This window comes from Exophiala aquamarina (assembly GCF_000709125.1).
Source record: "Exophiala aquamarina CBS 119918 chromosome Unknown aczIA-supercont1.21, whole genome shotgun sequence".
In the NCBI taxonomy this organism is placed as follows: domain Eukaryota; kingdom Fungi; phylum Ascomycota; class Eurotiomycetes; order Chaetothyriales; family Herpotrichiellaceae; genus Exophiala; species Exophiala aquamarina.
In genome coordinates this window covers 223,686-247,708 of record NW_013550567.1, presented here as the reverse complement: position 1 = coordinate 247,708, position 24,023 = coordinate 223,686, and the positions used below count along the sequence as shown (strand labels likewise).

The following is a 24,023-nucleotide window of genomic DNA, read 5'->3' as shown; positions in this document are numbered from 1 at the left end:
CTCAATGGGACCTTCCGCTTTTTGGCCCCACTCCTTTGCTGGGGCCATTGCCGCTGGGTCTTTCCGTTCGCAATGCAAATAATAAAAGGCAAAGAATAATATCGAGTTGCGGTGTGACTGTGCTCTCTCTCTTTCAAAGGTCAAGAGACAAGAAACGCAGTATTGTACAGCACCACCAGCGGCAACCGTGACGGGAGGGAAGAACAAGCAAGCTTATTCACCCGCTCACTTCCTCCTTACCGCTCGTTAAAGTGAAGCAAGCGAAAGGAAGGAAGGAATTTATTGTACAAAAAGGGGAAAGGTAGACAAAGTGTGGGACGCTATCGTGACATCGTCAAAAAGAACCTTGGATGTGGTCGAGACGAAAATCTCGATCCAAAGTCAATATCCTTTTTCTCTTGTTTAGAAATTCTCCTTGCCCCAGACGAAACTGAAGCCTTTGTCACCCTCAGAGTACATGTTACACTTGACATGGAGCTGAGAGCCAAGGCCTTTGGGACCGCAGAAGAAGACGCCAGCCTCACCAGGGGAATGCAGTTTGCGGATGGCACGGAAGACCATGTCCCAATTAGGACGACCAAAGTTGGTCGGTGTACGCAAGCCCGTGACAGCGTCCGTGTCGCTGCTGTTGAGCATGATGTTGCTTGCATCCGAGGCAGTAATCTTGGCTGTTAGGTACGTGTGGATCTCAATGTTGTGCGCTTTGTCTTGTGCCTCGATTGCCATTAGCAACGATTTGAACCACTCCAGACTGCCAAAGTCACGACAGATCCAGAAGAAGTAGACCTTGCGCAGTCTTGTCTTGCCCCCTGATCCCGTGCTCATACGGTACCAAATGCTCTTGAGAATACTAGCGAAGGGGGTGACACCGATACCGGCACCGACCAGTACTGCGGTCTCAAATTTGAAGACGTCTTCCGAGGCGGAGCCGAAAGGTCCATCTATGTAGATTCTCGGAAGCAGTTTCGTCAGGCCACCAGGCGCCATGGAGACCACTTCGGAGCGTTGCTTCTTCTCACCACCCCCTTTACCTCCCTTGCCCTCTTCACAGCCTAGAGCTTTGCCCAGTGCTTTGGTGAAGTTACCCACCATACGGACGTGCACCGAGATGTAGTCTTCTTCAGGGGCGGAAGTCAAGGTAAAGGGGTGATACTGCCAGATGGAAACTTCAGGACAGCACAGGAAGATATATTGACCGGCACGCGTCTTGGTTTTTTCCTTGTGCATTTGAATCTCCACAACATTGCTGGGATGCTGGATGACTTTTGTGACATAGGTTTTGTGGCGTCCACGAATCTCACGGAGGATTCTTTCCAGTAGATATGCGAAGCCACCAAACATCCAGTACTCCCAAAAGACACCGATACCACTGCAGAAGGGGGCGGTGTCGGGCTTGATCATGCAGAAAGCGCCATGGATCGACCACATGACGAAGAAGAGAACGAAGAGGTGGTGGGTGGACCAGAAGCGCTCGTAATTTGCTCTTCTGGGTTTTTCGATTGAAGTGAAAAACATGGCCATCAAGGCAATGAGCATCACCCAGCCGGTCCAGCCGGGTCCAGTGAGGAAGCCGAGTTTCAAAAAGCCAACGAAGCCGATCTTGGCGTTGATGGCAAGTTGTCCAACGTTCTTGATGTGAGCGATCGTATGGAGCCATGAGAAGAAAACGATGGAATAGGCGACCTGTTTGTGGAAGGTGATGTTTTTGTCAAATGGAACGATGCTGTTCAGTGGCGTTTGTCGTAACAGTGAAATGAGGGTGCGGCAAACGGGGAAGAGGATGAGGGCGATGTCGAAATGCAGGACGAGGGCGGACGATCTCGCAACGGCGAAAGTGAAGCCAAAGGTCCTCCGAGGGCCGGTGAGGTTGTCCTTCAGCTGATAGTTCAAGAAGCCGAACGTGAAGATGAACGCGTGAACCAGCACAAAAACGCCCACAACCATCCGCCTCGAACCCTCGTTCACCATCCATCGGTCGAGTCTTTCTCTTAGGTTGAGCGCTCTCGGGGCCTCACCACTGACTTCGCCCGAGAGGAGCATCCTCGAGAGAGGAGTTGATCGTGTTCGCTCCATTGATGAAGAAGTTGAAGAGGTGTTCGACCTAGCCAGTGGTTTCTCGATGTAGTACATGGGTGCATTATTATGTGTAGTGGTGTTGGACCGTCCCAGCGGTTGCTCGTAGAAGTGAACTTGTTGCGCGGCGTAGGAGTAGTCCATGGCGGCGATATGTAAATGAAGGGTCGCTGGTCCCGACACCTGAGACCTGAGACTGGTCGTGGGTGGTGCTGGGGAGGTTCCACAGTCGGTTGGGTTGCTGCGGCAGGTTGACCAAGTTCGAGACTGCCCACGAGGGTACTTGAAACGTGGACTTGACACAGTATCAGTCTCGACGAAACGTTCGCGTAGTGTTCCAATACTAAGACGTACAATACCTTGATACCGCGTAGCGAAAGGGTTCTTTAAGATTGCTCCAGGCAAGGCTGCTAGACGAGAGACAAGCGAAACAATGCCAGTACGATGGTGTTCTGGTCAACACCACGAAGTTGAAGGGAAGCTGCGCTCTACAAGAACGATCAACATGAGGGAAAGAGAGAAGATCATTCTTGACAAGGAAGTCTGGACTAATTAGCATAAGCTGTACGTTAATGGGAACCCCCCCTTCTGGCCTTTGTGGGCGCTTGGGAGCGACATGATGAGCGTGCGTGGGCATTGCGTGGTGCTCCAGGGCTGGCAATGCTGCGATGGGACCGAGGGGCTCATGTCATGCACAGAGAAAGGGGGGAGCCAACGAAGGCCACGGAGCCCTAGAAACAAACCCACATAATTGGGTCGTGAGCCGGAGTCCAGACGCCGGTCGAAGAAGCTTTGAATCTGTGCATTTTTGCCAACGAACAGAAATGATTTGTGGTGAGTGCGAAGTGGATGAGTGAGGACTCGAGGAGTGGGAGGCTGGTGAAACGCGCCAGGGGCTCTCGACCCAAACTTGGCCGCCCGGCCATACATTCCCAGGTTTCCAGGTTGCCACTCAGCCTCCTGGTTTCATCAATGCAAGGCTTTCGACAGGTACCAGGACCACCGATCCATACGGAGTACTTGTACGCCTAGCTCGTACAGTACTCCGTACATACCTTGTGGCCCAGTCACTCTCTGCATCAGCCCACCTGCCGGATTTACGTATGCGAGCCCAGAACCCGAAAGAGGTTCAACAAGCGCCTCCCGCACGTGATTGGTATCCTCTGGCCCTATCTGAGACCACGAGCAGAGTATCTTGCGTATTCATTTCAGCCAACACCGGACACCGGACTCTTCTCTCCGATTGCCCCTTCTAATTGGGCCATTTCTTCACGTGGAATCATCAGTAGATCAGGGTCCTCTCTTCTGCCGAGGCTGGGCAAGGCGCCTGGTGGTTCTCACGTTCGTCGGACCACCTGGTCGACTCGCGGTCTACTCGGTCATTGATTGTCCCAAGTGAAGGCATATCACCAGTCTCCAGTCTCCTTACTACGCATGATTCACCAAGAAGTCCCAGGGGCATATGAACCGAGTTCTGTGGGGGAAGTAAAAGCAAAGTGTTATCCCTATAACACGCCCATAGTGTAATGCATCATAAGAGGTCATCCCAGATCGTGCCGTTGGACTTGGACCGCCGTCCACAATGACTCTACGCCCGCTTCTCCCATTGCGCTCGTTGCTTCCGTATCGAAATGCTCGTCGCAAGCCCGTCTTCATCGACCCTCCACCCAATATGCCTCAACGCGCTTTGACTCTAACCGTACAGCTTATGCACGCGGGCAAGCTTCAGACCATTGCATCCTACCCATGCTTAGCAAGATTGCCGAGTACCGGCTTGGCCACCCCTCGATCTTCCATGCTGATTAGATTGCAAACTTTCTCGTCCATTCTCTAGCAGTTGCTTCGTAGCGGGCACGATCGGTTTTGTACACGTGGGCAATCTCTGGAACAAGAGGATCGTCGGGATTGGGATCGGTAAGCATGGAACAAATGGACAACAGCACTGAGAATCAAGATTAGTCTTTGCTTTGCCAACGTGAGCATAATCTCAGTGCAGCATACCTTTAGATATCGTCAGAGCAGGACTCCATTGGTCTCGAAGAATATCCAAACAAATGCTGCCATTGGAATTGATGTTGGGGTGATAGATTCGAGTAGTGAAGTTGACCTTTGGTGGCTTGAAGGGATAGTCTGTGGGAAAGTGGATCGCTAGGAAGAAGACACCACCCTGGAATGGACTGTCACCCTGGAAAAAGAGTCAGCAGAAGGTTTGAGGGAGAACTGAGCTGACTTACGGGACCCATGATGGTTGCTTGCCAGTGAAACTGATTTATCATGTTAGTTGATCGTTCTACCTCTCACATCGCCTGCCTAGCCATGGCCGGCCTCGGGCGGAATTCAACATACCAGGTCGTCTCCCATAGGACCAGCGGAGCATGATGAGGGGGGGTCACTACCAGAAAAACGATTAGTATATTTGTCAGGTCGAGGATTCCGGGTCTTATCAAGACGAAATCCAAATCGTATCGACGCATCAGGATATCCTAACTACAAAAAGGTGCTTACCGGCCGAGATCTGTAAGTTCTTTGTTGATTCGCTTCAAAGCCATGGCTGAAGGATTGTATTATGAGAGGTGTTGGAGAGGTTGATGTAGAGAGAGCAAAGCGGTGGTGGTGATCAAACCCTGATTCAACGTGGGGCTGCGGTCTGAGGCAACTTGAGAACTCGGTGGTATCGATGCGTCAACTAACTTGCTCTGAAGCAAGGATTGAGAAGAAAGTAGTGGTTTAAACAAGAGAACACGAGTTGATCTACAAGATCGCGTGAGAGGGTATGTGTATGGAGAGGTTGGCAGGTGATGGTAGTGGATGTGGGTGTGGGTGTGGCAGTGATGGTGATGGTGAAAAGGTTAAGAACCAAGTGACGCTTCAGGCGGACGCAGGCTGAGAAGATGGAAGGAACTTGAAAGGCAGCTGAACCCGTGCCAGGCTTGGCAAAAATTGGAACGGAAGTTGCGAGATGCACCTGCCACTTCGGCGCCACAGCCACCACTGACCACTGCCAACTGCCAAATGGGTGCTATGGGCGGTACCGTCCTAGTCGCTGCCTTACAGTAGCTAACAATTGTGAATCATTTTTTGCTCTCGCCCGCCTACCCCACATCCAATAGGAACGCCCGATGCGGCGCTTTGGGCTTCAAGATTTTTCCATTCTCGCCATGGTTCGCCACCACTCTCCTCATACATACAGTATGTCGGTTTTCTCACTATCTCCAAATGACAAAGCATTATATACATCAAGCTGCGGCAAATTTTCCTTTTCTTGATAAGCCCGCCATTACTCGCCCAACCACGCTTAAGTTGATCTCTTTCAATTTGTCTATCCTTACAAACCCTTCCGGAAGGCACAAGAACAAATGCTGAAATGCTGGTGCCAGTGCTAATGTTTATACAAATGCTTGCAGTCCAGTAATGGCACGTCCCAGTATCAGTGCATGGATGTCGCTTTGTCCCTCATAGGTTTGAGTGACGAATAAGTTTGACACGTGCCTCCCGATGTGATACTCGTCGCTGACTGCGTTGCCTCCGAAGATTTCTTGCAGGTGCCTTGCATTCACCAGTGCCCGGTCACAGTTTTGTCTCTTAATCATTGAGATCATCTCCGGTACAACCTTGCCTTCATCTTTGAGTCTACCCACCTGGTAAGCTGCAGCTACACCAAATGCCGCATCGGTTGTGGCATCCGCGAGCTTCTTCTGCACCAATTGGTACTTAGCAATGGGGTTGTTTTTGAACTGCCTCCTTTCCAGAGCATATTCACGGGCTCTCGTGATGCAGTCTTCAAGTGCGCCCATAGTGCCCCAGGCAATACCATACCGGGCCGAATTCAAGCAAGCGAATGGTCCCTTCAGCCCTTCAACATCAGGGAACATGTTTTCCTTAGGCACGGGGCACTCGTCCAACTGGATCATGCCCGTTATCGATGCTCGAAGCCCGTTCTTATTCTTCAAAGGTGGTGTTTCCAACGTGCCTGGGGGACATTTTTCTCGTTCAACTAAGAACCCCCTAATCTTGCCTGTCTCCTGTAGCTTTGCCCAGACCAGGAGAACGTCGGCAATAGGTGAATTTGTGATCCAGGTTTTGGCGCCCGAAAGAGAGTAGTAGCCTTCCTTTGACGGATGGGGTTTTGCAGTCGTCTCCATCGATCCTGGGTCCGACCCATGGTTGGGTTCTGTCAAGCCAAAACAGCCTACTAACTGACCGTTACCAAGCTTCTCTAGGAACTTGTCTTTCTGCTCTTGCGTGCCAAATTCATCTATGGGTCCCATGACAAGTGAGCTCTGGACAGACATCGCTGATCTATACCCAGAGTCTACTCGCTCAACCTCACGAGTGATAAGCCCTGCAGCAACATTGCTCACACCAGCACATCCGTAGCCTTTGATTGTAGAGCCTAGCAGACCTAATTCTCCCATCTCTTGCAAGATCGTCTTGTCAAAATCCTCCTTGCGATATGCTTCTAAAACCCTTGGGGACAGGCGCTCCTGACAGTATGACTGCGCCGTCTCTTGGATGGCACGCTCTTCTTCGGTAAGGAAGTTGTTTAAATTTAAAGGGTCTTCCCAGATGAAGGCTGTAGAACTTGAAGCATGTCTGCGCGACAGTGACCGAACCGTCGAGCTATGTCTCGTTCGCGCGAACTGGCGCCAGACAGAGCGAGCCAACATAGTGCTAAGAGGCGAGGAAGCAAGGAAATAAATCGAGAAGCAGACGGTCAAGGCACCAGCAAACAATCTTGCAAGGACAGAAGAAACCGTGATAGAAATTAGTGGAAATGTAGAGGTCAATGCTACTTGAACCGAGGCTGCGATTTCAAGGAATGGGTGGTACTTTAGTAGCAAAACTAGGCTGGGGCCAGATCTCCGGCTACCCCTCAAAAGCTCCGCGAACTCGCCGGGCTGTCAACTGACTATGGGCTATGACCGAAAAGAGTTTTGAGCTTTGAGAGTTTGAGTAACTGAGATACATGAACCAGGCACTTGAGCGGAAGACTTCGGTGATCAAGGTGGTAGGTTGTGTTTACCTAGGTACGAAAGATAGTCATGGGGTTGCGATCATGCAGTACCCCGAGCACTTCCAGTCTCCCCTTTCCTGCGAGTCAAGAGATATTCGCCAAGAACGACGTCACAACCCTGGAGCACGAAAGAGGCAGTTGAGAGAGGGAGGGTGGAGCTCCGAGCAACGCGCCTTTCCTCTGCACTTTACGCGACTAGTCAGGCGTGATTTCATGATCCCGACTTCAGCGTATCGCAGTCCCTTCCACTGCACTCGCCCTCCATCACCACCACCTCTACCGATCTCAGAGAAGCACGAAACTATTTCCCAAGATGGGTATCAAACGTACGCCTCTCCTCTTCAATTCACACGGTTTCGCATACTGATGCTCTGCCACAGAATTATACCATGTCATTGCCGAGGAGGCACCTGATGCCATCAAAACTGGTGAAATCAAGAATCACTTTGGTAGAAAGGTTGCAATTGTAAGCATGCTGCCATCGATTGCTAGGCTCGAGCTAACATATTTACTTTAGGATGCGTGCGAAACCAACTATCTACACGAAAACCATCCGCGGTGCTAACCTGCTGCAGTTCAATGAGTATCTACAGTTTCCTGATTGCAGTCCGATCAGATGGTCAGCAACTGATGTCCGACACTGGCGAGACCACCTCTCACTTGATGGGAATGTTCTACCGAACTTTGCGCATTGTCGACAATGGCATCAAGCCGCTCTACGTCTTCGATGGAGCTCCTCCTAAATTGAAGTCGGGTGAATTAGCGAAGCGTTTCGCTCGAAAGAATGAGGCAAACGAGCAACACGAGGAGGCGAAAGAGACAGGCACTGCAGAAGAAGTCGAGAAATTCTCCCGGCGTACTGTCAGAGTCACCAGAGAACACAATGAAGAATGTCGAAAACTACTCAAGTTGATGGGAGTTCCGTACATCATTGCACCCACAGAGGCCGAGGCTCAATGCGCGGTTCTGGCACGCGCTGGCAAAGTGTATGCTGCAGCCTCGGAGGACATGGATACCCTGTGCTTCAATGCGCCTATCCTGCTTCGCCATTTGACTTTCAGTGAACAGCGGAAAGAGCCTATTCAGGAAATCCACCTTGACAAGGCATTGGCAGGTCTTGACATGGACAGAAATCAGGTATGAGCCTCCCCAAGTCAATCGCCTGCCCTCCTTCGATGCCTGACCGTTTAGTTCATCGATATGTGTATCCTTCTAGGATGCGACTACGTAGATCCAGTGCCCAAGGTTGGCCCAAACACGGCATTGAAGCTCATCCGAGAACATGGCTCCCTGGAAAAGGTTGTGGAATTTATGGAAAATGACCCGAAGAAGCGCTATGTGATTCCCGAGGATTGGCCATACAAGGACGCGAGAGAGCTGTTCCTCAATCCAGATGTCCGAGCAGCGGACCATCCGGAATGTGATTTCAAATGGGAAGCGCCTGATGTGGAGGGTCTTGTTCAGTTCCTGGTGACCGAGAAAGGCTTCAGTGAAGACCGGGTCCGAAGTGCAGCCCAGAAGTTACAAAAGAACGTCAAGACGGCACAGCAGTCTAGACTGGAAGGATTTTTCAAAACGGTGCCCAAGACGGAAGCAGAAAAGAAAGACTTGAAGCGCAAACACGAGGAGAAGATTGCGGAGGCAAAGAAGAAAAAGAAAGAAGACGCAAAGTCCAAGAAGGAGACCAAGGCCAAGCCTCACGCCTAAGGCTGCAACTCGCCTTCTCATGAAGCTGGGTTATCATAGAACCAAAAGGGCGATGGTGGAGATGCGTGTATTCTGATAGCATGGCGTTGGGGCACGTATTGAACGAGGATTACGAGATAAATCCATCAGGCTTGGACTACTGGGGAATACCAGTCATCGACCCGGAACGCAAAACAGACACATTTGCTAAACATTTAACGACCAGCGCACTCCAAGAACTTTGTGTGACCAGGAAAAGAGGCCAGACTCAGATGTGGTTCCTGCTCCCTGCGCTGGCCAAACGGCGCAACCTTGCAAGTTGAGACAAGGTTATCACATGATCAATATTGTGAGGATGGCGCGGAAACCTAGGTTCCACTGGTAGACAAGCTACCGAGTAGCTGCATTCCCAATGGCCGTGGAGTAATCCTATCCACTAGGAAACAATCCACTATGCCCCAATAGGGCCACAGCATTAAGAGCAACGTACCCGTACAAGACACGTCAGGATTAGGATGCCGTGGCAAGGCAAGCTTGGACGAAGCTGATACCCAAGTTTCGCAGAGCACCAGGCAACAACAAGAATTGTACAAATGAGATGAATCATCAAAGTAACAGTAATGAATACGCGATGATGATGCTGCGAGTGTTTGAGCAGCAAGAATAAAGGCAGTGCATCAAGAATGAGACATGATATGCACCTACGAGATTAACGGGGGAGGGTGTTCTCCGTCCTCGGCAAGAAGATCCAGGTGCCGTGGGTAGTGGTTGGGTGGCATTGGCAGGAAGGAAGGGAAGGAAGGAAAGGAAGGGAAGGAGGGAGGGAGGGAGCTCAGGAAAGAAGGAAGGCAATGCCAGGTGGGAAAGTGGGAAAGAGGAAAGAGGGAAGGAGGGGAGGGAAGATGCATGAGCTGGAGCGCGTGATCTCCGCAGCAGCTTCACATGGGTAAGGAATAAATAAAATCCAGGCGAGCTGTGATTGGCTGGCGGGCGGAAGTCAGCTGTGATCTTGCCAACGGCAAGGAAGATCAACTCAACTCGTCACATGCGACTATAAACACCAGCGCTGTCCCCGCCGCCCGCGTCTCAAGACGCCCTCTGCCCACTGCTTCATTTACATTTCTCGACTCGCCTTCGCTCACTGACCAGCTCAAGTCAATCTATTCATCGTATTCCACCATCCGATCCATCCATTAACCACTCCAAACACTCTCCATCATCAACATGCCTCCAAAGAAAGCTACTGCCGCTGCCGCTCCGGCCAAGGAGACCAAAGAGAAGAAGCCCGCCGCCGCCCCCGCTCATGCCTCATACAAAGGTCAGTTTCACCCTAGGATGGCGATCGCGTCCGATCGCATATTCTATAATCTTGGTCGCCAGCCAATACTGACTGCATGTGTCTAGACATGATCAAAGAGGCCATCCTCAACGTAGGTCTATTCTGTTTGCGACAACGTCGATGCCCTCAAGTCACCTATCCTGCGATTCCCCATACCGTCCCGCGATAGGTGCAGCCTATCGCGCATTGTTATTCCAATCTCATCTCAAGCAAGAGCTAAGCTAACACAACTTGACCTATAGTTGAAGGAGCGCAATGGAAGCAGGTTAGTCACCCCGTGTGACCTCGTCGTCGCTACGCGATCGCGAGCCAAGCCAATTTCGATCACACCATACTAACATGTTCTTAGCCGACAAGCTATCAAGAAATACGTCAAGGCCAACAACAACATCACCGTCACTTCAGAGACCCAATTCGACTCTTTGTTCAACAAAGCCCTAAAGACCGCCGTCGAGAAGGGTGACTTCACTCAGCCAAAGGGTATGTGCCCCAATCATTGCTCGTATCCTATCTCGTCCCTCCCAACCTAACCTCGTATCTGAATAGGCCCATCTGGTCCCGTCAAGCTTGCAAAGAAAGAGGCTAAGCCCGCAGAGAAGAAGACGTCGGCAAAGGTACGTGTCGCTGACCTTCATCAGCTAAGTATACTGCTAACTCGACGACCAGAAGGAGAAGGCTCCCAAGGAGGCCAAAGAGGCTAAGCCAAAGGTCGCAAAGGCCAAAAGCAGTACAGCCAAACCCAAGACTGCCGCCACCAAAGTCAAGAAGGCTGCTGCTCCCAAGAAGACTACCGCCGCTAAGCCCAAGGCCAATACTGCAACTAAGCGTGCACCCAAGGCCAAAGCCGCTAAGACTGAGACACCCGTATGAACAAGTTGTACCTCGTGCTCATACACTTATACTAACATCGTCCCAGGCCCCTGCCGTCACCGATGTCCCAACTGTCCTAAAGAAGACAAAGTCTGGTAGAGTCACCAAACAAAAGGCACCCAGTGCCACCAAGAAGGCACCTGCAAAGAAGACCGCAGCGGCGAAGAAGCCCACACCCAAGAAAGCAACACCCAAGAAGGCTGAGGCAGCCGCATGAACAATTCTGAATAGGATGTCGTTGTTATGACTTGATGTATGTTGCTTGTGCTTTTCTTGTATCGGGTATTATAGGGTCATGTGGGTGATGGTTAGGTCAAAGGACGGCGTGTCTCGATGGGATCAAGAGCTTGAGCAGAAAGATGAGGGCGTTGACCGATATTGTCATCTCGGACTATGGGCCTTTCTCTTCCAGTCTCATGCCATGGGTGTGCTGTTTGTGCTTGTTTATCTCCAGGGAAATGGTTTTGGGTTCGGGCAAAGAAGGGGATATCTATATCTAGGTGTTCCGGGCACTTTCAGATGCAGTGTTTATTGAAATGCATATGGGCGATGGGACTATCAACACAACACGGACAAGAGGCAAAACCCAAAGAGGCATCAGACAACACTAGCACGCTTCATGCTTCTGACACATCGTTGGCGCAATGAGATATCCGATATTGAGCACTACTACCAGTCACAATATGAGCATCGGGTAATCCAGCGGCCGATGGAAAGGAAGAATACCAAATGTCTTGTACAGCACTGGTTTTTAATTTTCCATTACAATTTTGGAGTCTTGTGACATGTGAATTGTGCGGTTGGAGGACGAGTCTACTATGCCAGATGGTGAGATATACCTATACTGCATTAGTTGTTTGTTTACGCCGAATGCGACAGTGATGGTTGACTATCATCCGAACCCCAACATCTGTCACGTGATGATCGGCCTACCAGTGTTTCTCCAATGCCACCAGACTTTCTCCAACCAAACAAACCAACCCTCGTCCAGCCCAAAAGCCTAGGAGCAGGATATCCATTACTATCCAAAAGCTGATGAAATAGAACGTGAACGTGAACGCGAACGCGAACGCCATCACTTGTCGGCATGGTGGTATTAGACCCGCACAGCTCTTTCGTTCATTTCTGCCCCTCCAGGTCAATGTCATGTATTTATTTGCTGCCATGTGCGTAGATATGAATATTTTTACCCGAAGTAGGGAGAGAGTCTGCGCGGCCCGGCCAACGCTCAATGCCTACTGTTGCAATCACATTTGCCTACCTAGACACTTGACAGACAGATTTGTCGGAGGTTTTCCCTCGAACTCCAAACTACACGAACACGGGGAAATGGAATCAAGAATGCTTCAATATTTAAGATTTGGTGTGGTGTATTTTGGGCTTCATTGATATACATGCCAGGTCACCTAAGTAGGTCTAGGTTGGTATGTTGATTGTACGTTACAAACACACAGGAAAGTGACGTTTGGTGATGATATGTATGTGAAACAGAGAAGAAACATGCTCCTCTAGCCTACCCCGGCGCCTGTGCTCAGTCTCGGGGAGTGCTTGCGGCGCGCCGACCGGTACAACAAAGACAAGAATCAAAATGCTGGAGCAAAGTGTGAGATGCTGAAGGCCGTATGTTGCCATACTGCTGTCACGATGGAAAGTAGTCCGAGCGCTTGTACCGAATCCCTGTCTCCTCGTCGAGTTCTCCGAGCATTGGTGGCTCCTCACGAATCCCTCTAACGTGGACATATGGCGGCGGAGGGGTGATTGATTGTCTTGGTTCGCAATGAGTGGGTGTGGGAGTACCCGACCAAGAGGTTGGCCGCAACTGGAATGACCCTGCGAAGACATTCGAACGTCGAAATTGACGGGTCCCCGGCCGCAGGGGTGGGGACGGTGTGTGTCTTGCAAGAGACGGGTAGAAGATGAAGTTGGAAGTAAAGTTGAAGCTGAAGCTGAGGAACATGACGGCGAGTGTTTGATCACCGGTGGCTCGACTGTAATCTGTCATTCAAAACATCGGATAGCAGGAACGGTGTTGACGACGGCGCAAGCTCGGTCAATCTGCGTTGCTGTCGAGAGCTCTGCAGGACGGCCAATGTATTGAGAAGGGCAAGGAAAGATGCCGAATCCAGGGTTGATGATCGAGTGGGCTGAGACGCTGGAGTTGTCATGAATGTTGTACGGGGAGGAAGTGTGGTTTCTTGGTGGCATTGGCATGGAGTCTTTTGACATCGGATGGGATGGAACCAGAGGTGGCATTTACTACCACACTCTTACGTCCTAAGGGGGCAAGGTTTCTGTGATTGCAAGCAACAAAGTCTGGATTGGATGTATGAGTGTATTCGCGTGTCCACGAGAGGTGTAAGGATGATCACGATGCTTCCTGCTCAGGGCGAACTTAATAAATTGATATATTCCTACCTTGGGTGATTTTGTTTTCGATGCTGTTCTGAGGAGTTGGTCCTCATGCGTTCTCTCGACTTCGAGGCGATTGTTGGTGATGTAGGAGAGTAGGAGGAGAAGGTCCTTTTGAGATCCATGGGTTTTCTGTGGTTTAGGTTCTTCCGACTCCGAGCCGCCCGAAGTGTGGCTGAGAGGGGTGTCATCTGGGATTCTACCTATGTTCCTGAGGATGTGCTGCAGTAGTATGCCGATGCTGGCGACCGGCTTAAACATTAGAGCCGTTATCTGCTGCACAAAGTAGCTTATGTTCAAATGAGAATGAGTCTGCAAGTGGACTTTGTCCTACCTCTTGATGTATTTTCACACGAGAAGGGCAAGGTCCATGTCGACACGCTCAACTGCCTGATGCCGGGCATTGAAAGGCGTTGAATTCTGGGAACTCACCATCACCGAAGACCTCCCAACCTTGGGCATCTACAAGCCGCCGTTGAGAAAGCCTCAGGCTTCCGCAGTGACCATGTCCGTCACGAAAGAAGCATCACGGCCACCATGATATTTCTGACCAGCTTCTACTTCAAGCGGCTCGAACAAGGTGAAAAATGTCAGACCAGGATACCATGGTCTCGGACCTGCCGAATGGTTGGCGCAATCTCGATCAAGTCAAAGAGAATTCACCCTGTCATGCTGGAAGTTCTGATGGTTCTCGTGATTGATAGTCACTTATAGAGTCTTGCGATTGAAGAGTCTTGCGTCTAGCTTTGATGGTCTTGTCCAAGCGAATGGTCTACACCACAGTAAAGTATGCAAGCGATGCCTGCCAGACGCCGAACCAATGATATTTTCCACACGATAACGTGCAGAAAGAGTTCCCTCGTAGGATTATCCCAAGGATCCAGTGTCCTTCTTCCCCTATCTCTGAGCAAATCGCGCCTGTCTCATTTCTTGATCCATTTAACCTTCAAGTCCTTATTCCGCATCATCTGCAGCGTCAACTTCGGCTGGCTATGCTGCAGGACTTCCTCGAGGCGGGCCTCGACCTGGGCATCGGTTTCGTCGTCATGTATCCTCACGGGCTCGCAACGGTACTGACCGAAGATGGTCATGAATACGCTCACGAACTCGACCTGGCTCATCTTCATGCCGGGGCACGCTCGCGGCCCAGAAGCCCAGGCCAAGAACGTGCCGCGCGCGGGTGTCTTCACGTTCAAGATTGTCGCATTGCTATCGCCCGGCTGCACGGAGGCGTCGACCAGCCATCGAGATGGGCGGAATGCCTTTGCGTCCGACCCCCATGTTCGTGTGTCGAGACCCAGTGCGACCGTATTGATGTACACGATTGTGCCGCGGGGGAAGAAATGTGTCCTTGTGTCGCCGTTGCCGTTCTTGGACGTCGTTATCGTCACGTCGTGGTCTTTGCTCGTTTGTCGTGCGATGTGCGTCAGTGGTGGGAAGAGGCGCAGTGTTTCATACTATAGAGATTGAGGATCTGGTTGTTAGAAAGGTCTAGCGGACTTCTGGACGGTGCATAGCCCCTTATCGAGCCTTTGGAAAGGGGGAGGAGAAGCGGAGACATGGGAGAGTCTGGAAAAAACATACCATGAGGGCTAGACAGCGTGGGAGTTTGGGGTATACCTCACTGTATTCGAGGTTGTCTGGGTCCTTGTCGAGAAGCACGGTAGAGATCTCCTCATACAGCCAGTCCTGCCACTTGGGGTAAGTGGCTAGGAGTGTCAGGGCGTACGCCATGGTGTTGGCTGTGGTGTCGAATCCGGCCGAGGTGAAGATGAACAAGTTGCCTAGGACTTCCTCTTCGCTCAGCCGCAATACCCTTTTTTCTTTTTCGGACTCGTTGACGCGCCCCCCAGTCTTCTCCGTGTCCACGCTGGCGGTGGCACCATCCGCAATCTTGACGAGGATGCTCATCAGGTTACTCCTAGTCTCGGACGTCGTTCTCTGTAGTTCCCGCTCCCGTGCTAGCATTCTCTTTGTGTGGATGGGAAACTCGTTCTTCGCGTGGCCGATAGCCTGCCACGATGGCGCGAAGAGAGGCGTAGTGAGCAGTTTCGCGGGTATGACGGCCGCCTCGATGATGTTTTCAACCACTGTTCGCGTTGCTTCCATGTATGTATGTCGGAAGCCTTTTTCGGGCTTTTGCGCTTCGCCTTGCTTCCAGGGTTGGGAGATTCCGAAGCCTACTGTCCCGAGAACGTTGATGGCAATTGTCTTCATGCCTTGCAGTGTTTCGTCCGTCACGCCTTTCACCTCGCCCATGTATGAGGATAGCATCTGGCGTGCTTGGCTGACAGATTCGCCGAAGACGAGTTTGCTGATCTTCTCGTTGATATTGGGTGCGATCTTGAGAGGGAGAAGGCAAAGTTAGTTCTCAGAATACATTAATATCTCGAGGGGAGCGGGAAAGAAGATTGTTTGATAGAAGGGCGTTCCCTCCTTACAATGAATGGCTGATGGTTTGATAGCGCTCATTGAACCGCAGAGTGTCTGGAGACTCTGAGGAGACTCGAGTGTGAAAAGAGAATGTAACTTGATGAAATGGCCAACTTACCAGCTTTCTCTGTCGTGCCCAATCCTCGCCATTGGTACTGACCAGATTTGAACCAAAGACGTTCAGGATAACAGCGACTACATCGGTGACTGGAAAGTCCTTGAGCCGCTTTAAGATCTCGCTTGAGACTTCTGGATCCCTGACGGACACTTCCACAGGCCCGCTGGTGACAAGGACGACGGTATCGTTGCCCTCTTCCCCGAACATGTCTTCCTTGGATCGAAATTCGAAGCCGTAGGTGGCCAGATTGAGTCCTCTATACCACGATGCCGGAATATATTTCTCCAGAGGCACCACCAATGGTACGGCGGCGACCATCCACACTGGATTATAAATGTTGAACGGGATAATGAACATCGGAGCGCCAATCTTACGCGCCGATAGGTAGTTTCTGACCAGGCTGTAGAAGTTCGACGCTGTCCAGAGGCCGATAACGACGATGAGGATTGCTGCCCAAGCCATGGCTCGCCTTGTGCTCTCGAATACTTGGTCAGAGAGAGGGAGAAAGAGAGAGAGGGTGACCGAGTGTGACTGGTAGCTAGAGTGATCAACAGCTTATGTCGACCAGGTTATTGGACTATCTAATGATGCACCTATCGAAATTCGTGAGGCGACTTGCGGGTTTAGCATTGCTCTGCGAGCAGCGAGCAAAGAAACTGAAATGCTTTAACAAGAACTCCGTACTCCGTATAACTTGTTCATGAAGGCTGGCACGGATACTCGGTGGCTTGGCAGGGAACTTCCTAGAGAGCTGAACGAGAAAAGGAGATCGCTGGGAGTTACGTGGTCAACGTTCCCTGAACGAGGCAAGGAGGACAGGATATCTCGTACAAGGAACTCCGTCCTCCGTACCCGAGTATATGTCTCCCTTATTCCACGGGTTGTTTTACATCGCGCAGAAACGATTGGATGGCATTGACTCGACAATCAAAGGTCCTTGGAAAATAGGCGGACAACATTAACAGGGGGCCTTTGACTAAACAAGCCCACGTTCCTGCAGGAACAATCCTTGTGGGGTTTTGTATTTAAGTTCTTGGCAGCGCCAGCAGTCGAAACCGAAACCGAGATTTGGTTTGACAAACTCTCGAGATGTGGATGAACATTTTACATAGACAAGATTGTTGGAAAGCATTCTCTAGAGAAGTGATGATGCCACCCAGGATATACGCAGCAGACTAGCATTTCAAAACGAGAGCTCTTCCGTGCCAATGCGCGAGACAAAGGATCCATTTATCGATGGCCACGCGATGCAATTCGTTCCTCCGCCCGGTCGACTTGATTTCTCTATCTCGTGACTTCCACACTTCATGTCTACCGTGACAACGCGATATCATCAATCCGTAAGATCATCTTGACCGTTTCTGCTGCCAGTTCAATTGCACTGGTGCTGACAAGTAAGGGCTGCAGGACTTTCTCGTCCGCAATGTTGGTCTTGACGCCTCCACTGCGTATGCTAACACCGGCGTTCTTCTCTCCCTGATCATGTCGGTGCCTGAGCTCTGTCACCACCTTGATGCTGTTCAAGCCCGCATTCTCTGCCAAAGTGGTTGGAATCACTTCCATTGCATCAGCAAAGGCTTTCCAGCAGATGGCTTCTGTGCCTGTCAACTCTCGGGCCTTCTTAGCAAGCTGCTGGGCAACCTCAATTTCGGGGGCACCACCACCGGCAATCAGAGCCTTCTTCTTGACCAAACAGCGGATGACACATAGGGCGTCGTGAAGTGAACGCTCTGCCTCATCTAGCACGAGGGTATTGGCGCCTCTTGCGACGATAGATACCGTTTGGTTTTGGAGGGATGCTGTTCTGATACCAGTGATTTTGACGTATCTTGCACCGGATGAGGTGATTTCTTCAACCAAGTCCGCACTTCCGAGCTTGTCTTCAGTAAAGGTGTCAACATTGGCAATTGGCTTGCAACCGGTGCTCTTGCACAGGAACTCGACTTCGTCGCGCTCGATGTCCTTGATAGCCAGTATTTTTAATCTTGACAAGAAATGTAGCGACAGATCGTTGACTGCGTCCCTCAGAATGGACTTTTGAATTAGGAGGACATTGCATTTGGCCTTTTGGATTTTCTTGACCATATTGAGGAGATATGTTCGCTCTTCTTTAAGGATCTTGTCCATTTGTCTGTAGTCATTGACAACAATCTGGTTCTCCATATCAGGCTTGGGCGGACTCAGCTGGAACTGAATGAGGGCGATGCGGGCTTTTTCTATTCGAGTAGGACCGCCGCTGCTCTTGATCACAGGCTGATTGAGAACCAGACCATCGATCATTTCCGAATCGTCAATAGTACCTCCAACTTTCTTGACAATGCGGATATTTCTCAGGTCAACGTTCTCGGCAGTCTTCGGATCGATCGTCTTTAAAACCGCGTCCACGGCCATGGGACCTAGTAAACCCGAGTGTTGCGAGACAATTTTGGAAGACAGTGAAGTGGAAGCGGCTTGCAAAAGGGTTGTACGGTCGGTCAAAGAGATAGGTTGAGACATTTGCTGTAATATGTTGACGGCAGCCTTTGATGCACGTTGAAAGGCCTCGGAAATGATTGTGGGATGGATGCCTTTACTTAGTAACCGGTCTGCAGCACCAAGCAGACTTCCTGCGATAACGACGACAGATGTGGTCCCATCCCCAGCCTCAACATCCTGAGCCGCACTCAGATCAACCAGCATCTTTGCAGCAGGATGCAGGACGCTCATGCTCTTCAACATGGTATTGCCATCGTTGGTGATCAAGTTTTCGCCTTTGCCTGACTGGATCATTTTGTCCATACCCCGGGGGCCAAGGGACGTTCTGATAGCATCGGCTACAGCACGAGCAGCCATGATATTGGCCGTCCGCACAGCCATAGGCTTCTCTTTGTCCTGGGAAGGCGTTAGTTTGAGTCTCCGCCGCGCCTTCGCCTGCGCATGATGGTGGATTTCTTCCTCACCTTGAATGCGGCATTTCCAAAATTGCCCTGAATGCCTAGGGCGGCAGCCATGGTGTCTAAGTACTGCTCGCGTTTGCGAAAGGATTCAGAGGCTGCAAATTTGGGATTGTATTGAAAATGGTGGTGCAGGCCGGGTGTGATGGTGGGTGCAGGCGGTCGTAAATTCACATTTATTGTACATACGAGGGCCGAAGTCCACAGATTTCCGAAGGCTCTGTCGCTGTGCTGTGCGGGCGGCACCCGGCGGTTGCATTAGCCGCAGCCGCAGCCGCGCTAAGAAAAGTGGCGTCGTTCACTCGTTGCTGGTCGCGCCTACCTTTCAGGCACAGCTGCGATTACGATTACAGAATCCAGATGCAAACACCGTTCCATCACTACTCCATATTCGCAGCCTGTAATTCATCGACCACCACCCCTTCATCGTCCCTGACGCCTGAGCATTCTCCCTCAACTCCCGCTCACCTCCTGCGAATCACTACTCTCCTCATCCACTGAATCCGAGTCAAGCAATGCCTAGCGCAACCGGGTCCAGCTGGGAGAAATACCAGAAGAACTTCGCCGATGATGAGGAACCAGAGAAGAAGATAACCCCCCTGACAGACGAGTGAGTTTCCTCCCGTGAGTTGAGAAGGCCCCTCCTAAATGTCTACAGAGATATACAAGTCCTGAAAACTTACGGTGCTGCTCCGTACGCCGCTGCCCTCAAGAAGCTCGAGAAACAAATCAAAGAGAAACAACAGAGCGTCAACGAGAAGATTGGTGTCAAGGTAAGGTCCCTTGGTCTCAATACCATCTGCCGCCAGAATCAGTCCTGATGAACTTTACAGGAGTCTGACACCGGTCTCGCCCCTCCCCATCTCTGGGATGTCGCCGCTGATCGACAACGAATGTCCGAAGAACAGCCCTTACAAGTCGCCCGTTGCACCAAGATCATCCAGGATGAGAAGGACAGTGAGAAGAGCAAATATGTCATTAACGTGAAACAGATCGCCAAGTTTGTCGTCAATCTAGGCGAACGAGTCAGTCCCACCGATATCGAAGAGGGGATGCGTGTCGGTGTCGATCGACAGAAGTACTCAATCATGCTACCGTTACCACCCAAGATTGATCCCAGTGTGACCATGATGACAGTCGAAGACAAGCCGGATGTTACTTACGGCGATGTGGGTGGTTGTAAAGAGCAGATAGAGAAGCTTCGAGAAGTCGTGGAAATGCCCTTACTATCACCCGAGCGCTTCGTCAGTCTCGGAATCGACCCTCCCAAGGGCGCTCTACTCTACGGTCCACCCGGTACGGGTAAGACGCTCTGTGCCAGGGCTGTCGCCAACCGAACAGATGCTACCTTCATCCGAGTCATCGGCTCAGAATTGGTCCAGAAGTACGTAGGCGAGGGTGCGAGAATGGTTCGAGAACTGTTTGAGATGGCCCGCACCAAGAAAGCATGTATCATCTTCTTCGACGAAATCGATGCCATTGGCGGGGCCCGATTTGACGATGGCGCCGGCGGAGACAACGAGGTCCAGAGAACCATGCTGGAACTCATCACACAACTAGATGGCTTCGATTCAAGAGGAAATATCAAAGTCATGTTCGCCACCAATCGGCCGTCGACCCTCGATCCTGCTCTTATGCGACCTGGTCGTATTGATCGGAAGATTGAATTCTCCCTTCCTGATCTCGATGGCCGTGCAAATATTCTACGCATTGTGAGTGTTTCCACCCTACAAATCAACACAATATACTAATTCAATGGGATTCTAGCATGCAAAAAGCATGAGTGTTGAGCGTGACATCAGATGGGAATTGATATCCCGACTTTGTCCTAATGCAACAGGTGCCGAGTTGAGGAGTGTTGCGACAGAGGCAGGAATGTTTGCCATCCGTGCCCGCAGGAAGGTTGCAACTGAGAAAGACTTCCTTGCAGCAGTCGATAAAGTAATCAAGGGCAATCTCAAGTTCAACTCGACTGCCACATATATGCAATACAACTAGAAATAACTGGCACTCGTCAGAGTTGGCTTTTGAGATTAATTAGCGTCGCATCGGCTTGGAGTTCGCTGAGAAAGGACTACCAGCGAGGGAAGCTTGCGGGCTTCTGTGCTCTGTACCATAGATAAATCACCACATATAGGTGAATAGGTCATCCCAGGAATCAGCACACCGGAATCTTGCGTAAGCTCTTGGAGTTTCCGACATTGCTCACTGAGTCTTCGTGCCAAGACTATAGATGCCACGCTTGAATGAACTGAGGTTCTCCGCAGATGGGGGAAGATGTATTTTAAGTATTGACAGGAAGACAGTCTACTGGACAACAGGCGTAATTGATGAGAGCTGGACACTCACTACAAGTAGAGCACGTGTTCTTCAAAAGGCCACTAGATAGAGCATGCTCTTTGCGGCATGGACGAATACGTCTCTTGTTTACCGAATAATTACTCTTAGACTTGATGTGCCTAGGCAAAACCAATTCTACTAATCCGAGTCCCGTGATTCGCTAGACACTGGCAGCCACCCACAGCTTCAACGACGCATCGATTCTCGTTCCGGACCTTCTGCGTGCCACTTCCTCTCACTTTCTGTCTGTCTTTCTCTCCATCCCACGCTCTCCTCTCTCTCCTCTTTCTCAGCTTTGCATTCTCTGATGCTATCTAGCTGCGCAAGATGAGCTCTTCATCCATCTTGCGGAGCTTGACTCCTGCGGCGAAGGTATGCGCACTCATCCCACCTCAATGCACTCTTCCGATCCTGATCCGATTTCACAGTTCTCCCGATTCTTGACACGCGGTACTAGACATTTTTCTTCGACTCGGCCTGCTGGTATGTGTCCTCTGACCTCGAGCGATATTTCACGGATTGTCATGTAACACATCATAGCACGCATCTTCGGGACCCAACCTCTACGAGCGAAGGAAGCGGAAGGACCTATCGGTCGACAATATCCTGTTATCGTGAGGGATTTTTGAGCTTTGGCTTCACGACGATAGACTAATCAATCCAGGACCATGAATACGATGCGGTTGTCGTCGGTGCAGGTGGTGCAGGTCTAAGAGCAGCGTTCGGACTGGCTGAAGCCGGATTCAACACAGCTTGTATATCTAAATTGTTTCCTACTCGAAGCCACACTGTTGCCGCGCAGGGAGGAATCAATGCGGCACTCGGAAAGTAAGTTGTAATTGTTCTAACCAAGACTCGCCTGTCATCTAACTCGCTTCTTTAGTATGCATGAGGACGACTGGAGGTGGCAGTATGTTTCCCTACTCTCGAATCTGTCCATTCGTCCTGGCCACGAGCCAGATGTATGACCGATGCACTAATGTGACCGTTGTTTGCAGCATGTATGATACAGTAAAAGGATCTGACTGGCTTGGAGACCAAGACGCCATTCATTACATGACACGCGAAGCTCCTCGATCCGTCATTGAGCTCGAAGGATATGGCTGTCCATTTTCGAGAACGGAAGATGGTCGGATTTATCAAAGAGCATTTGGCGGTCAGTCACAGAAGTTTGGCAAAGGCGGACAGGCCTACCGTTGTTGTGCCGCTGCCGATAGAACTGGCCACGCCCTCCTCCACACTCTGTATGGTCAATCGTTAAACTACAACACCAACTACTTCATCGAGTTTTTTGCTCTCGACTTACTGATGGAGGATGGCGAATGCCGAGGAGTCCTCGCATATAACCAAGAGGATGGGACTTTGCATAGATTCCGCGCCGCTAACACCGTCCTAGCCACCGGAGGTTACGGACGAGCATATTTCAGCTGCACTTCAGCTCACACTTGTACGGGTGATGGCATGGCTATGGTCGCTCGTGCAGGATTGCCCAATCAGGATCTCGAATTCGTTCAGTTTCACCCAACTGGTATCTATGGTGCCGGATGCCTGATCACAGAAGGCTCACGTGGGGAGGGTGGTTATTTGTTGAATTCCGAGGGTGAACGATTCATGGAGCGATATGCGCCCACCGCCAAGGATTTGGCCTCTCGAGATGTTGTTTCGAGATCGATGACCATGGAAATCCGCGAAGGGCGTGGCGTTGGCCCTGAGAAGGATCATATTTATCTACAACTGAGCCATCTGCCTGCGGAGGTACTCCACGAACGTCTGCCCGGTATCTCCGAGACGGCATCGATCTTCTCCGGTGTCGACGTCACCAAACAGCCAATTCCTGTGCTTCCCACCGTTCACTACAACATGGGTGGTATCCCCACCAAATACACTGGCGAGGTTCTTCGAATCAATGATCAAGGCAAAGACGAGGTCGTCCCCGGTCTCTTCGCGTGTGGTGAAGCCGCATGTGTCAGTGTCCATGGCGCAAACCGACTTGGAGCCAATTCTTTACTAGATTTGATTGTGTTTGGCCGGGCAGTTTCCCACACCATTCGCGACAACTTCTCACCCGGAGCACCTCAAAAGGAGCTGTCATCGGACGCAGGCGCAGACTCGATCAACGTGCTTGACACTGTCCGAAATTCAAGCGGTCCAAGGAGCACCAACGACATCAGAGCAGCAATGCAAAAGACCATGCAGACTGATGTCAGCGTGTTCCGAACCCAAGAATCGCTGGATGAAGGCGTGCAGAAGATCACTGAGGTCGACCAGATGTTCGATCAAGTGGGCATCAAAGACCGCAGCATGATCTGGAACTCGGATCTGGTGGAGACTCTAGAACTGCGGAATCTACTGACTTGCGCGTAAGTACTCGTGGCTGACTAGTCCCTCTCTTCCCAATTGCTGACATTCGATGGCAGCACACAAACAGCGGCATCAGCGGCCAATCGTAAAGAATCCCGCGGCGCGCATGCTCGTGAAGATTTCCCGGAGCGCGATGACGAGAACTGGATGAAGCACACCCTCTCGTGGCAGAAGACTCCCCATGGTAAAGTTGAGCTTGGGTACAGGGCAGTGACTGGTACCACTCTGGATGAGAATGAATGCAAGGCTGTACCACCCTTCAAGAGAACATACTAGTGCTCTAGAGAGTGTGAGTTGGCGGAAGTGTAGGTGTAATTTGACACCTTTATGTGTATTTCCTCATTGCGCACGGACAATATTCAGCGGAGTGTACAAAATTAAATTACTCTATTACACATTTCACAAACACAATACCTGGGTACTAGTCATGAGTAGCCTGTGTTCACA

At 50.9% G+C, this 24,023-nt stretch overlaps 9 protein-coding genes across 9 annotated transcripts; 4 read left to right on the top strand and 5 right to left on the bottom strand.

Annotated features, from left to right (window-relative positions):
* Positions 1 to 402: 402 nt before the first annotated feature.
* A1O9_12135 (NADPH oxidase) lies at positions 403 to 2,040 on the bottom strand (the record flags this gene model as incomplete). Its single annotated transcript, XM_013398934.1, has 1 exon — positions 403 to 2,040. The coding sequence occupies one exon, from the start codon at positions 2,038 to 2,040 to the stop codon at positions 403 to 405; it is 1,638 nt and encodes a 545-aa protein (XP_013254388.1).
* A 1,835-nt stretch (positions 2,041 to 3,875) lies between these two features.
* Positions 3,876 to 4,622, bottom strand: A1O9_12134 (ubiquitin-conjugating enzyme E2-16 kDa; the record flags this gene model as incomplete). The annotated part of the gene is made up of 5 exons (XM_013398933.1): positions 3,876 to 4,015; positions 4,075 to 4,258; positions 4,308 to 4,337; positions 4,420 to 4,465; positions 4,579 to 4,622. 5 exons carry the CDS (start codon positions 4,620 to 4,622, stop codon positions 3,876 to 3,878), a joined length of 444 nt encoding a protein of 147 aa, XP_013254387.1.
* Positions 4,623 to 5,459: 837 nt separating this feature from the next.
* A1O9_12133 (glutaryl-CoA dehydrogenase) lies at positions 5,460 to 6,740 on the bottom strand (the record flags this gene model as incomplete). The annotated part of the gene is made up of 1 exon (XM_013398932.1): positions 5,460 to 6,740. One exon carries the CDS (start codon positions 6,738 to 6,740, stop codon positions 5,460 to 5,462), a length of 1,281 nt encoding a protein of 426 aa, XP_013254386.1.
* Positions 6,741 to 7,666: 926 nt separating this feature from the next.
* On the top strand, positions 7,667 to 8,794 carry A1O9_12132 (flap endonuclease 1; the record flags this gene model as incomplete). Its single annotated transcript, XM_013398931.1, has 2 exons — positions 7,667 to 8,224; positions 8,279 to 8,794. 2 exons carry the CDS (start codon positions 7,667 to 7,669, stop codon positions 8,792 to 8,794), a joined length of 1,074 nt encoding a protein of 357 aa, XP_013254385.1.
* Positions 8,795 to 9,997: 1,203 nt separating this feature from the next.
* A1O9_12131 (histone H1/5) lies at positions 9,998 to 11,199 on the top strand (the record flags this gene model as incomplete). The annotated part of the gene is made up of 7 exons (XM_013398930.1): positions 9,998 to 10,091; positions 10,178 to 10,203; positions 10,355 to 10,377; positions 10,462 to 10,592; positions 10,659 to 10,726; positions 10,779 to 10,976; positions 11,029 to 11,199. 7 exons carry the CDS (start codon positions 9,998 to 10,000, stop codon positions 11,197 to 11,199), a joined length of 711 nt encoding a protein of 236 aa, XP_013254384.1.
* A 3,115-nt stretch (positions 11,200 to 14,314) lies between these two features.
* Positions 14,315 to 16,404, bottom strand: A1O9_12130 (uncharacterized protein; the record flags this gene model as incomplete). Its single annotated transcript, XM_013398929.1, has 3 exons — positions 14,315 to 14,848; positions 14,976 to 15,734; positions 15,943 to 16,404. The coding sequence occupies 3 exons, from the start codon at positions 16,402 to 16,404 to the stop codon at positions 14,315 to 14,317; spliced, it is 1,755 nt and encodes a 584-aa protein (XP_013254383.1).
* An 849-nt stretch (positions 16,405 to 17,253) lies between these two features.
* Positions 17,254 to 18,932, bottom strand: A1O9_12129 (T-complex protein 1 subunit delta; the record flags this gene model as incomplete). The annotated part of the gene is made up of 2 exons (XM_013398928.1): positions 17,254 to 18,852; positions 18,882 to 18,932. 2 exons carry the CDS (start codon positions 18,930 to 18,932, stop codon positions 17,254 to 17,256), a joined length of 1,650 nt encoding a protein of 549 aa, XP_013254382.1.
* A 458-nt stretch (positions 18,933 to 19,390) lies between these two features.
* A1O9_12128 (26S protease regulatory subunit 7) lies at positions 19,391 to 20,873 on the top strand (the record flags this gene model as incomplete). The annotated part of the gene is made up of 4 exons (XM_013398927.1): positions 19,391 to 19,485; positions 19,534 to 19,648; positions 19,709 to 20,587; positions 20,643 to 20,873. 4 exons carry the CDS (start codon positions 19,391 to 19,393, stop codon positions 20,871 to 20,873), a joined length of 1,320 nt encoding a protein of 439 aa, XP_013254381.1.
* Positions 20,874 to 22,214: 1,341 nt separating this feature from the next.
* Positions 22,215 to 23,852, top strand: A1O9_12127 (succinate dehydrogenase [ubiquinone] flavoprotein subunit, mitochondrial; the record flags this gene model as incomplete). The annotated part of the gene is made up of 2 exons (XM_013398926.1): positions 22,215 to 23,575; positions 23,633 to 23,852. The coding sequence occupies 2 exons, from the start codon at positions 22,215 to 22,217 to the stop codon at positions 23,850 to 23,852; spliced, it is 1,581 nt and encodes a 526-aa protein (XP_013254380.1).
* Between the last annotated feature and the right edge of the window lie 171 nt (positions 23,853 to 24,023).